Here is a 14,788-nt window from a genome sequence, read left to right as displayed (position 1 = left end):
AAGTCATTAATTTCATCATGATCTCAGGGAAGGAATAAATTTTCAAGTATGAAGTCAATTACATTACATACATCAGTTGAGTTCAGTTCAGTTCAGTTGCTCAGTCATGTCCGACTCTGCGACCCCATGACATTACATACAAAGATGTATACAAAGTCTATCTCTCAGATCATAGAGACACTGGAAGTATGATAGCAGATTTATTTTTGACCCATAAAAAAGAATTGATTAGCAAACAGATATCTTGAGTTAGTAATTATCTTAGCCTTTGTGATATTTAGGGCACAGGTTATGTGCAGCAGTTATGTACATTAGAATTCAGGATGGTATATGCTGAAGTCTGAGAATAAACAAAAATTTTCCTATTGAATGAGATCATTCAAAAGGGTAGAATGTCTCTTGAAAAAAATACACTCCTGATATTGTGATTTGGAGAGGCAAAGGGCAAGGGCTCACACTGGATTTAGGAATAGAAGTCTGATACCATGCACCTTAAGATCTGCTATGCTCACCCTCACAAAAGAACCCTCAGATGCCTGAAAATCTTGCCATGGGAACATCCTCCATTCTCCTACTGATGAAATCTAGGAAGGAGGAAAACAAAATTGAATTCAGGAAAACAATAGGGGATTATCAGACATGGGAGGAAGAAATGATAAATCACTAATTTATGATCATCGCTAAGTGTTTTGTCAGGCTCTGTGCCAGTACATCTCCTGTAGATAAGAAGGAACTTGGAGATATGTCAAATAAAACTCAAAGTAGAAAATCTCTGAGAGTGTACTTGAGCCAGCACCTCGTGAACTATAGACCTGAGACTCCTCTCTGAAATTTCCTGTTGCACTGGCCTCAACAGTGTCATAAATCAGGAGTATAATAGCCCAAAGCAAGAATACGCCTGTGGTTCATTTCTTGGAGCTTGGAGCAATCTGGCCTTTCCGCAGTGCCTGCACTCGGTGAGAAGAGGGCGCCGATGCATCCTACTGCCAGCAATTTTTCAAAGTTAGAAAACTTTAGGAATACTTCCTAACATTGTTTATTTGGAGTAGAATGAGTGAGGAAAAATGGTGGTGATCACAGAGTCAGGTCATGGAGGGTTTTATAAAACTTGGTAAGCATAAAGTTTATTTTGGATGGATTTTGGAGGGATTTTATTGAGAGGAGTGATCACTCCCATTTCTATGTGAAGATCAGATAGAAGAGGTAAAAATGGAAGCAAAGGGGCTACCATGAAAATGATACTTCAGAGCCGAGGATGATCTGGCTAGGTTGGTAGCTGCAGAGATGAAGCATCACAGGTGGAGTTAGAAAGATGTAGATTTTTTTCTTTTTTTTTTTAGAGAAAATATATTTGCAGATGAAAGAGACAGGATTTGCTTCTGAACTGAATTTTGAGGGTTAAGGGAAAATCAGGAGTCAAAAGTGGCCTTCAGCTGGGTAATGGCATGTAGTGGTAATATTTACTCGTGAGGAAGGTCAGAGAGGTATTAGTTCTATGGCTAAGCATGTTAACTTTGAGATGCGTATGATAGCCACATTGAATTGTCAAAAAGTCAGAACTTCCAAAGTTCTGACCAGGGACATCCAGGCCTAAGGCTTCAAGGAGTGAACTACAGATTGATAGGGAAGCAGACCAGAGATGATTCTTTTAAGAGCAAATGAAAGTCCAGAAAGAAGAGGAAGTATATTCAAAGTATATTTTAGTGTATATACTGTATATTCAAAGTGTCTTCCCTCCTTTCTTCCTCTAGGACTCTGTCTCCCCCACGCACAAGAAAAGGTTATACAGCCTAGTTACAGCCTAGACCCACTTACCTCAAAACCCTTCTCACAAACTCTTTGAGATTCCCAGCATTTTGTGAATTTTTTTTCTTTAGATGTGGAAAGGCAATACTCCTTGGGAGAATTAGATTTTAACCCAGGTGAAAGAGAGAGTAGTGTTAGTCATTAAACTATTTTGAGTATATATTTGATTTATACTAATATGTTGTTAAAATCTTGACACTGAAGGAATTATTCAATATATTTTTTATTCAGTATTGAGATGGGTAGGAATAAAGAAAATAATAAGAGGGACAAAATATAATTTTAATTTATAAACTATGATTCTAGAAAGAACTGCTTTAGGAAACTCCAGGAAAGCCTGTGTATACAGCAGTATCTTCCTTTATTCGGTCTGTCTGTGAAACCCACCAGGAGTAGCTTTTTGAGAGGATAGTCTACCCTTTACATATTTTATCCTCAGAATGTGATACAGGTCTATAGAGTAAATATCATGCAGATATTTAAAGACAATGTGAATTTTTAAACTTTGCTTAGTGGTTAACTTAAAAAGCAAGAACATGCCGTTCTTTGTCCCTCTAAAAAGAATGTAAAACTCAGTTGAATTACTTTTTATTTATGAAGAATCATATGCGCCCCTGAGAATCACCAAATTAATGAAAAAGGTATTAAATATTGCATGTATCTACCTTGCAGTATAATAAAAACAATGGTTCTTAGAAAACATCACAATAGCTTTCATATTAACTTTTATTCTTCTTGAAATCATCAACTATAGAATTGATTACAATGACTAGATAATATAAATCTGTCTGAGATATTTATAATTGGATACCATGATTATGTGGGCACATGGAGGCCTATTGGCATTACACTGAAAAGATAGGGGATGGGGAGGAAAATGAAGTATTCGTATTCACTATTGCCATTTCTAATTAGTTCTCATTCTTCTAAAAAAAATAATAAAAACTGCCCTGCAGTTTTAAAGGAGAGTACATTGTAAATATCAGCAGTAATTAAATGGGGAGAGGAATTGTATAGTAATCAAGTTTTCCTATTGATAACTATTACTGTCAATAATGTTTTGTTCCTCACTATTTGAATATAAGATTCTAATATTGGGTCTTCCCTGGCGGTCCAGTGGTTAAGATTTTACCTTCTAATGAAGGGGGTGTGAACTCTGTCCCTGGTGGGAGAGTTAAGATCCCACATGTTTGGGGCCAAACAACCAAAACATAAAATAGAAGCAGTATTGTGACACGTTCAATAAAAACTTTAAAAATGGTCCACATTAAAGAAAAAAAACTTTTGAATAAAGATTCTAGTATCTATTCAAAGTATAGTTAACAAAATTTACTTCAATCAAGTTCAATACAAACATGATACAAGTGGGCTCATTTTTAATTCATTAACATGACACAATAGTTATTAAGTATATTTAACTTTATAATACAGTATTTGATGTGAGTAATATATTTAATTTAAAAGTGTTTTCATTGAACATGTTAATAGTTTTTTCCCTGTCTTATTCCTGTAGGAAAAAGAGAAAGAAAAAAGGTGCAAAAATTTAAAAAATTATTTACTCCTGCCCTTTCTTTTAAAAGCAAAAGGTATACTACATACGAATATTATTCAATTTTATTACTGTTTTTTCTGTCTTCAGTAAATTAGTAATTCCTAAACATATGTAGATCCCATAGTAAGAATAGAAATTGATAGTTGTCTCTGGTTCTATATTTGATCTTAGTGCCTACAGTTAATAGGCTTACTAGGTCTCATTAAGCTGAATTTAACAATTATCAAGCAGGTCCTCTGTGGATGCCATAGACACAGAGCCATGACATAAGATCTTAAATCTGATGGCACAATTTGGAGAAAATATATGATCAAATCACAAAGTTTAAAAATTTTTGAAATGACATAATACAGGAGCTTTAACATCAAACTAAATTTACAAACAAAAGCTGTTTATGCAACTTGGAGCCAATTTTACTCTATTTAATGTCTTAAGCTCCCTTTACTGTATTCACATAAATCCTACAGTCATACCATGACCCCCCTCCCCGCCGACAGATAAAATCTCATGTAAAACTCCCCCTTTGCCAAGGGAATAAAGAATTTGGTCCCCAAATCAGTGTTGGACATAGCTTACAAGTTTTATCTGTCTTCCTGATTTCTGGTTGAAGTTAAATATGAAAATGTCAGATCTTGAGGTGCTGGGAAAAGGGATTGGAAAGGTATATAGGTATAATAAAGATGATGTTCTAGAAATACAAAACTTCCAGTGCAAGAATGCACAGAGGAGAGAAGTCGCAAATATAATTCAACTTTCCTTAAGCAGGTCACACAAAAAAAATGTTAACACATGTCAGTAACAACGTGCACCTAAGTAGCATTTCTAGCAACATTTAGATTTTTTGCTAGTCTTAAGAATCCTGTCCTATAGAAAAGATGGCAGTAAAGCTCCCATAATTGAAGCAAAAGTCAGGGACAGTGGAGTGACCTTTCAAAATACCTTACCCTTTTTAATTGTATTTTTCTCATCTGGTGATTGGAAAGATTTGTCAAGTTCATGACTTAGGATATAATGCAGTTCTGCCATTATGATTCTCTGATATACATTTCATTTCTTAAAGTAAAAGCCTTTACATGGCAAATAAAGACTCTATGCAAAGCATCATTCATTTACTAAGTTTATGAGGATCGTAATTAGTATGAACGTAATGTGTAGGATTCTGCAGTTGCGAATTGCCCTCCAGGATGATAAACATCAGAGTTCACAAAATCTGTGTGATTCACCACCTAGAATTCCAAGAATACAGTTCTGCAGACAGTTCATTTTCTTTTTCAGTTTGCTTCATTTTACTTTAACACACACAAAAAAGGTTATTTTTTTTTCATCTCTCTGGCTTTTAGTCTTAAATGAAACTCAAAATAATTTTGAAACTAATATATTTTTTCCTATAAATGTTACAATATTTAAAATTCTTATACAGCTTTTACACTGGAAGAAATGAGGGACTAAGTGTACTACAGTTTGGTTTTTACAGATCCAAAGATAAATAAATACCAATGTGATCTGAAACAAACCCCCCTAGGAAAAAAGCCATGACACAAGCAGGAAATTTTTCAGCATAACTCATAAAAAAACCTTTGAGCCACTTGCCCATTCCACAGCCAGAATTACTCATCAGTTTGACAAGTTAGAGGAACTGGGAGAATTTACCAGGATTGATCATCATCCAATGGAGAATAAATCATCCTATTGAAAGAACTGTTTCAACTAATCAAAAGCAATATACTATGATGTTTTGTTATACCTCTTTCTTAAATAAAAAGCAAATTTGGACTGAGAGAATTGAGAAAATGTTCACTGTCCTGGGATATTAACCTTGTAGAATGCCTGAGTGTTGGTTTGCATTGGATTTGGAGATTCAAACCACTTTCTGGTTTAATCAATTTCTTATCCTTCGAAGCTGTGCTTCTTATAAGTGCACTATAAATTTCTATTTCTAGAAATTCTTGATAATAGTAGTCTGGGTTATAACATAAATTAGTAAGTATAATTTGCTATAATTAGGTAGTCTGGCTTATAGTCTAATCAATATTTACCTATTCATGCATTATCATCTACCAGCTGTAGTTCAGGACAGCATTTGTCCTAAGGCAATCTATTTGATCATTTCTATGCATGGTAAGATAAAGTTATGTATCTTGACAAGAAGCCTCTCAACTACAGCAGACGGTGCCATTCGTATAGTTTAGCTCAGTCAATGATCTTGTAAAGGAATATAATCTAAAATTGTTGCTACTTAATTATCTCACCAAAAACTTGCCTTACATTAAATTGATTTATGAAAAATTGCATGATATATGTGCAAGCCATCTCCTCCTCTGAATCAAAGAGGAACACAACCAGATGACTTTGGAGGGTGTATGCACACATAAATGAACAGTTGGGTCTGGTGGAACAAGTAAGGGACAAGGATGAGTATTAACTGGTGAGGTGTGGCCCATACTTGGAGGCACAGTCTTTTTCTCTTTTTTTGAGACTCTGTGTGGTACAAGCACACCATTCCTATGCTTGAATTTGCCTGGCAGCCTGCCTGTCTTTATAATCTAAGTAATCTATTACCTCTGCTAGAGTAAATCAACGCTTCAGAGGACTACCTGGACTCTTTTGTAACCCGCTTATGACTAATTTTACTGAACTCTGACCTGACATGGTTTGAACAAATGTGGAGTTAAAGATCAGTACTGTTTGTTTTTTTTTCCCCCCTCTGTCATCCTCTCATTACTCAACAGCTGCTCTCTCTAAAGCAGTGAGTTTTGCCCTTTAACAAAGCTGTTCTGTGAGCTGACTGTGGCTCAGATCATGAACTCCTTATTGGCAAATTCAGACTTAAAGTGAAGAAAGTAGAGAAAACCACTAGATCATTCAGGTATGACCTAAATCAAATCCCTAATGACTATACAGTAGAAGTGAGAAATAGATTTAAGGGACTAGATCTGATAGACAGAGTGCCTGATAACCATGGACGGAGGTTCATGACATTGTACAGGAGACAGGGAGCAAGACCATCCCCAAGAAAAAGAAATGCAAAAAAAAAAAAAAAAAAATGGCTGTCTGAGGAGGCCTTACAAATAGCTGTGAAAAGAAGAGAAGCAAAAAGCAAAGGAGAAAAGGAAAGATATACCCATTTTAATGCAGAGTTCCAAAGAATAGCAAGGAGAGGTAAGAAAGCCTTCCTCAGCGATCAATGCAAAGAAATAGAGGAAGACAATAGAATGGGAAAGACTAGAGGTTTCTTCAAGAAAAAGAGATACCAAGGGAACATTTCATGCAAAGATGGGCACAATAAAGGACAGAAATGGTATAGACCTAACAGAAGCAGAAGATATTAAGAAGAGGTGGCACAAATACACAGAAGAACTGTACAAGAAAGATCTTAAGGACCCAGATAATCACAATGGTGTGATCACTCACCAGTGATCACCAGGAATCAGACATCCTAGGCTGTGAAGTCAAATGGGCCTTAGGAAGCATCACTACAAACAAAGCTAGTGGAGGTGATGGAATTCCAGTTGAGCTATTTCAAATCCTAAAAGATGATGCTGTGAAAGTGCTGCACTCAATATGCCAGCAAATTTGGAAAACTCAGCAGTGGTCACAGGACTGAAACAGGTCAGTTTTCAGTCTAATACCAAAGAAAGGCAGTCCCAAAGAATGCTCAAACTACCGCACAATTGCACTCATCTCACACGCTAGTAAAGTAATGCTCAAAATTCTCCAAGCTAGGCTTCAACAATACATGAACCATGAACTTACAGATGTTCAAGCTGGATTTAGAAAAGGCAGAGGAACCAGAGATCAAATTGCCAACATCTGTTGGATCATCAAAAAAGCAAGAGAGTTCCAGAAAAACATCTATTTCTGCTTTATTGAATATGCCAAAGCCTTTGACTGCGTGGATCACAATAAACTGTGGAAAATTCTGAAAGAGATAGGAATACCAGACCACCTGACCTGCTTCTTGAGAAATCTGTATGCAGGTCAGGAAACAACAGTTAGAACTGGACATGGAACAACAGACTGGTTCCAAATAGGAAAAGGAGTACAACAAGGCTGTATATTGTCACCCTGCTTATTTAACTTATATGCAGAGTACATCATGAGAAATGCTGGATTGGATGAAGCACAAGCTGTAATCAAGATTTCCGGGAGAAATATCAATAACCTCAGATATGCAGATGACACCACCCTTATGGTAGAAAGTGAAGAACTAAAGAGCCTCTTGATGAAAGTGAAAGAGGAGAGTGAAAAAGTTGACTTAAAACTCAACGTTCAGAAAACTAAGATCATGGCATCCAGTCCCATCACTACACGGCAAATAGATGGAGAAACAGTGGAAACAGTGGCAGACTTTATTTTTGGGGGCTCCAAAATCACTGCAGTGGTGACCAGCCTAGATAGCATATTAAAAAGCAGAGACATTACCTTGCCAACAAAGGTCTGTCTAGTCAAGGCTATGGTTTTTCCAGTAGTCATGTATGAGTGTGAGAGTTGGACTATAAAGAAAGCTGAGCACCAAAGAATTGATGCTTTTGAACTGTGGTGTTGGAGAAGACTCTTGAGAGTCCCTTGGACTGCAAGGACATCCAACGAGTCCATCCTAAAGGAAATCAGTCCTGAATATTCATTGGAAGGACTGTTGTTGAAGCTGAAACTCTAATACTTTGGCCACCTGATGCGAAGAGCTGACCCATTTGAAAAGACCCTGATGCTGGGAAAGACTGAAGGTGGGAGGAGAAGGGGACAGACAGAGGATGAGATGGTTGGATGGCATCACCGACTCAATGGGCTTGAATTTGAGTAAACTCCAGGAGTTGGTGATGGACAGGGAGGCCTGGCGTGCTGCAGTCCATGAGGTTGCAGAGTTGGACATGACTGAGAGACTGAACTGAACAGAACTGAAAGCTGCTCTAGTTCTCCCCTCAAGATATCACAGTGATCAGGTCACAGTCCACACTTGTCTTCAATCCTGGGCTTGTCAGAATTCTTGTTTTTTCTTTTTTTTTTTTCATACTCACAGAATAGACCCTTCCCCACCTCCACTCACTCTGCCACCTGTGAGCTTTGTCTCCCTTCGAGACACAGGATGAGGTTGCACCTCTCAGATCTGTTCTTGTCGTGTTGACTGTAAATAGTTCTGGCAAATGCTAAGGCAGGAGACTCAGTTCCATCCCTGGGTCTGGAAGATCCCCTGGAGGAGGAAATCATGACCCACTCTAGTATTCTTGCCTCGAGAATCCCATAGACAGAGGAGCTTGGCAGCCTGCAGCCGATAGGGTCACAAAGAACCTGACATGACTGAGCATACAGGCACAAACAAATAAACAATGAGTTTTGAGCACAGTGATCTGTGCCTCTTCTAGCCTGGAGTATTTATTACCAAATGTGAGACGACCTGTGCCCTAGTTTTCCTCTGCTGTGGTCACCACCAGTGTTCCAGAGAGTGACCACACTAGGAGCTGAGGTCACGGTGTGACGACACTTGTTCAGAGTCACCATTCAGCTCTGAGTGGACATGGATTGACCTTCATTGTTTCAAGCCAGTGAGATTTGGGGTTGTTTGTTATTCTTATCAAATCATAGCTAGAATCCTCCTATGCCCACTTCCTTGTATCACTGGAAGTAGATATAAAGAAATTTATGCTTAGGCAAGTTTCCTGAACACGAATGCTTCCCAGAGTCAAGGGGACTGGATTCCAATCTTTATAACCAGGATAAGTAATAATGCTAAAATCCAATATGCATCTTTTCAGGACTCCAGAAGCAGATTTTCTCTGTTTTCTAATGATAACATTGCAAAGTATTGGGTTGGCCAAAAAGTTCATTCAGGTTAAAATAGAGGATTTATCTGGAAAAAAAAATCACATGATCTAAGAAGTCTGTAGAATCAATGATGCTTATATTCCTTCCTCACATTATAAAACTTATTTTTTAAAGTGAAAAAGATAAGGCTTTGCACATTCAAATGTGCAAACCCAGCTCTGCACATTCAAATGATAATTTATCAAGCTGATCTCTTCCCAGATTATCACATGGCAAGTAGGCAACTGTCTATAAAAACACTTCACTATAACTAATGTGAGAATATTGTTGAGGGGACTCTCATTGTATTTCAAAGGATAAAATGTTTCCCTGATAGAGTTTTGCTTCTGCAGAGCAAATATCTGGTTTTTAATGTGGTAATTACATTCTCACAACTCCTTTTCTACATTGTCTACTAAGAAGTTGATTGTCAGATTTTAGGATCAGCAAACATACAGAACCCTCCAATGTGCATGCTATGTAATGACGTCACCCTTAACTATCATGTAAAATTTGAAGAGCCTGGAATATTAAGATACAGACAATTATTTCTACTTAGTGTGCTCACAGTTGTTAAGTTATGGTGGTAGCTTAAATAGAAGGAGCCTAATAACCAGGTGATGTAGAATAGTAGTTGAGTTACAGATTTTTTTAGCCAGATGACCAGTATTCAAATCCTAGCTTTGCAAATTGGTAGCATCCTAAGTTTGTCCAGGTTTCTATGAGAATATCGTAGATGAGGTGGTTTATAGACAATAGAAAGTAGAGCCTGGGAAGTTCAAGATCAAGGTGCTGGCAGATTCAGTGTCTGGTGAGAGCCCACTTCCTAGTTCATAGATGGCAATCTACAGGCTGTGTTCTTTCATAATGGAAAAGGCAACACACTCTCTGGGGTCCTTTTTATAAGAGCACTAATCCCATTTATGAGGGCTGTACCCTCATGACCTGACCACTCCCCAAAGATTCCACCTCCTATTACCATCACCTTAGAGGTATATGTCAACATCAGGATTTTTGAAGGGCCATATTCACTGTATAGCAGTAGCTATGTGATGTTATTTTTTTTATTGAACTGTAATTGCTTTACAATATTGTGTTAATTTCTGCTGTACAACAGCGTCAATCAGCTATACTTACATATATACTCCCTCCCTCTGGAACCTCCCACCCACCCCACCCCTCCAGATCATCACAGGACACTGAGCTGAGCTCCTGTGTTACACAACAGCTTCCCACTAGCTATCTATTTTACACAGGGTAGTGTAAAGGGATGGCAGAGGATTAGATGGTTGGATGGCATCACTGACTCGATGGACATGAGTTTGAGCAAGCTCTGGGAGTTGATGATGGACAGGGAAGCCTGTCATGCTGCAGTCCATGGGGTCACAAAGAGTCGGACAGGACTGAGCTACTGAACTGAACTGAACTGAGTGTATGTAATGACAAGTTATTTCACGTGTCTCAGTCTCCTCACCTTTAAAAGAGGAATAGTTGTGCAAATTAAAAGTGTTACTTTCAGACAATTACTAAGAACACTCAGTAGTTCTACAGACACTCCTAAGAACACTCCTGGCTTGTTAGTTATTATAATTATTTCTCTAATAATAAATGGCCAGTGGTTGCAAGTCACTCCACATGGTTCAATCAATTGAATATTATCTGAGAGCCCGTCATATAACTGGCACTGTGTTAGGTCCTTGAAACAGAAAGGTGGATAAGACCTGGCCCTTGCCTCAACTCACAAGATACATTAGCCTAAAAGGAGAAAGATATGTAAACGGATAATGATGATACAGTGGGGCAAGGTCAATAATAAGATTAATTATTTGGTGTTTGCTGTCAACACATAGTTTGCTAAAATATCAGTATAGATATTTCACCTTGAAATCCTCAGGGACATACTCATTTTTGCATTCTTCTACCCCAAGTTTTAGGAAAATGGCCCTTAGGGGTTGTGGAACAGAGTAATTAGCTGCAGGGTGGGGGGGATTTAAATGATGCTCTCCAGAAGTCACCTTGTAAGAACTACCCACAGATAAATATCATTACAACTGCAATGAGTCATCTGAGAGATGGGTTCTAGGAGGAAAGTGGAGGTAAGAAGGTGAGAAGGGCTGTACTGATTTGAGCATTTGGAGAAGGTTTCCCTGAAATCATGGCTTTTAAGCTAAAGTCTGAAGGATTTAACAGGGGTTCCATAAAGGAAGGTGTGTTTCAGACAGTAGTAACAGGGAGTTCAAAGCTGCTGAGGCAGGATGGAGCTTGTCCATTGGTCTCTTTGCCAAGAACTAGAGGACGAAACATGAAGAATGATGGGCAAGTAAGAAAGTGGCCTGAGATGGTTGTTGTATCACACCCTCAGAGAGGCCTTCAGGGACTGTACCCACCTAACAGCCCCCTTCACACTGTCCCTTTCCCATGACCCTACAGGGGTTTCATTATTGCAGTTCTCTTAAATTATCTTTTTTTATGTGATTATTTTTGCTGTCTATTTCCCCCCTCTTGAATGTTGGTTCCAATAGCACAGGGAACTCAGTTCAGTGCTCTGTGATGACTTAGAGGGGGATGAGGGGTAAGAGGGAGGTCCCAGATGGAGAGAATACATGTATGTGTACATATAGCTGATTCACTTTGCTGTATACAGCAGAAACTAACACAACATTGTAAAGCAATAATACCCCAATTTTAAAAAAGATAGACCTTGTCTGTCTTACTATCTTTGTAACTTCAGCCCTAAGAGAAACTGAGAAACAGATTATGGTGGTTGAGATCAATACACAATACAATGTCAGTAAGAAAGGACAGAAAATAATACATTTCAGAAATAGCAAAAAGGTAGGATTCCCAGACTTGGTTTTTTTATGTGAGATTTGGAGATGAATAGAATCTAGCCTTTAATGAGGAGGAAGAGGCAGTTGTGTGTGTTTGCTGGTTGAGTCCAGCAGAGATTCCTAGCTTCTTTCTCAGTCAAATGAAGACTGAGGGGCGTGAGACATCCAAAAGCTACTGTCACGTAAGAAACTGGCCAGGGGGAGGTTTTGTCAGGAAATGGGAGGCTGGGGGCTTTGAGTGCAAAGGAGGAATTGGATCCAAAGTAATAGTTAAGGGCTGAAAGTGACAAGTTTCAGTGTGAGAACATAAGGGGCCCAGGCCGTGTCTCTGAGGATCTCAGAAAGAAGAGGAGAGGCCTACAGAGCCGAGTGGGGTGGGGTGGAGGGAGGAAACCCAAAGAATGCAGGTCAAGGAGCCGGGGAAGAGCGCGCTTCAGGAAGGAAGCGGTCTTCCACATGTGGCTTTGGATTGGTTTCCAGGACAACGGTCCTCCCGGCCAGTGTGTCTAGTCAGCAGACATTTAGGCTTCATTTTCTCATGCTCCTGTACCCAAGGAATAACACGAAGGAGAGACTGTTACCTAAAATAAGATCACATTTCCAATAGCACGGTGAACGATGGGACCATGGCAAGGTGGTCCGGGGGACTGGCTGGATTAGAATGAGGCTGCTACAAAGGACAGGGGCAGGAGTGGGTGGAAACAAGGTGGTACCAGAATCACAGGGGATGAGTGTCGTGTGTCATGAATATGTTGTCAATGTGTTGGTGAGGAAACTGCTGTTTTATTTTAGTTTTTAAACAGGTAGAATTATTTAAATTATTTATTTATTTATTTTTGTTTCTTGGCCACACTATATGGCATATAGGATCTCAGTTCCCTACCCAAGGATCAAACCCATGCCCCCTACATTGGAAACACAGAATCTTAACCACTTAACCACCAGTGAAATCCCACTGCTGTGTTATTTTAAAGTTACTAGTGCTAGAGTCCCAAACCTTCCAGGGCCTGTGCTTGCTGTCCTTGGAGGGTCAGTGAGGATGGAGAAGAGAGAGAATTGAAGTTGGTGGGAGTCAGAGGAGAGGATGAGGAGAGTTGACTTTTCAGTCTCAACAATCAAGTATTGATCGCAAGAAGCAGAATGTGGGCTGCATAGGTGATGTTTGCATAGTTCTATTGTCAAAGGAAAACAGTTGTCAGGTTCATTTGAAAACCAAATTTCTTATTTGATCTCTTGGCTCATGTCATTATAGATCCAGGTTGTTGAAAAAAAATGCACACACACTTTTTCCAAGGAATGGTGTAGCTTGAGATGGTGCCTGTGAAAACTGTATTACATCTTCTGGGACCGTATGCATTTGAAGGCAGCCAGAAATTTCTGACACAATTGCACAACTCATGAGATTTAAATCTATCTTTACAAACATATGGATACTTAGCACAACCATGGAATAAACTGAGGGCATACATCTCTCTGCTTGGTAGAGTTCTTTCTGATCAGCAGAAATCACACTTAAGATACAGGAGGAGATGCAGAGGGCCCCCATGTTGGCACATCTCACATATAAGTTGACACCACTGGAAGTGGTGTAAGTTGACACTTCTTTTTAAAAGAAAATCAATTCAGTTCAAGGTATTAACAGAGCATCACTCGAGATAGTGAATTTCCACATGAGTCATCATCTTATGGCTCCCTCCTCCCTAGTGTTTTAACATTTTGCACCTTCATTTATCTGCTCATTCAGTCAGCAAATATGCACACACACTACTGTGATGGTGAACAAAATGAATGCCATCTGTCCTCAAAGAGTTCACATTCTAAACAAAAAGAAAACAAGAAATAAGCAATTACAGTGCAGTGTGTTCAGGTAAGCACAGATGTCATAGGATTCAGAATCAGATTTTGGCAAAATTTATCCTGAGACCTGAAGGGTCAGTCAACTGAGTGTGTATAGGAGAGTGTCCTTTTCTTTTAGAAAAACACCTAAGTATCAGGGCATCATGTCTGCATATAATAGTCAAATAATTCAGGGAGAAAAACATGAGATCGAAATTAAGGGGAGGGAGAGAAATGTAAATAAACATTAACAACTGTTGAACTTGGGAGTTCTTTTTACTCTTCCACCAACATGTCTGTAAGGTTAAAATTATTTCAAAGTAAAAAATAAATTTTAATTAAGAAAATATGGAGCTACAAGTTCAACAGTATTTTCTGTATCTCAATATTACTTCAGACTTTTTCAAGTATTCTGCTACTCTGCAGGTATCTTTCAATGTTACTGCACACTTTTCAAGTATGATACTATCTTACCCTGAAGATAAAATTATATTTCATCTTATTTTCTTTCATCATACATTTTGTCTAGTGCTTCATTTGAAGAAAAAATTTGTTAGCAAGAAATACACATTTTAATGTATGACTAATACATAAAACTTGCAAAAATTTTAAGTAAAAATTTCTAACATATAAATGATATAATTTAGGAACAGACGTCCATTTTTGTTCTCCATGGAAGTAACAAGTCGATTTTCTCACTCTCTCTTTCCTGGTTAGGTCTCATATGTCAAAGCTATTGATATCTGGATGGCAGTGTGCCTCCTTTTTGTGTTTTCAGCACTTCTGGAATATGCAGCGGTAAATTTTGTATCAAGACAACACAAAGAACTTCTGAGATTTCGACGAAAGAGAAGGAGTAAGGTAAGTGATTAAATGCATGAAGTTCCTTGGGATACAATTCTCCCTGGAAAGTGAATTTGTTATGTTTAATGGGAATGTACAGAAAGAAAATGGAGACAGGAAC

General features: G+C 38.4%; 1 protein-coding gene across 1 annotated transcript in view; it reads left to right on the top strand.

Moving 5' to 3' along the window:
* GLRA3 (glycine receptor alpha 3) overlaps nucleotides 1-14,788 on the top strand; it is a 175,780-nt gene that overhangs the window by 146,995 nt on the left and 13,997 nt on the right. Inside the window, exon 8 of the mRNA XM_061132544.1 lies at nucleotides 14,542-14,685. Coding sequence (XP_060988527.1) covers nucleotides 14,542-14,685 — 144 coding nt within the window. The remainder of the gene's footprint in view (nucleotides 1-14,541; nucleotides 14,686-14,788) is intronic.

This window comes from Dama dama, chromosome 29 (genome assembly GCF_033118175.1).
Source record: "Dama dama isolate Ldn47 chromosome 29, ASM3311817v1, whole genome shotgun sequence".
Taxonomy (NCBI): domain Eukaryota; kingdom Metazoa; phylum Chordata; class Mammalia; order Artiodactyla; family Cervidae; genus Dama; species Dama dama.
The sequence above is the reverse complement of the archived record's forward strand: the minus strand, read 5'-3'. Positions and strand labels throughout refer to the sequence as shown.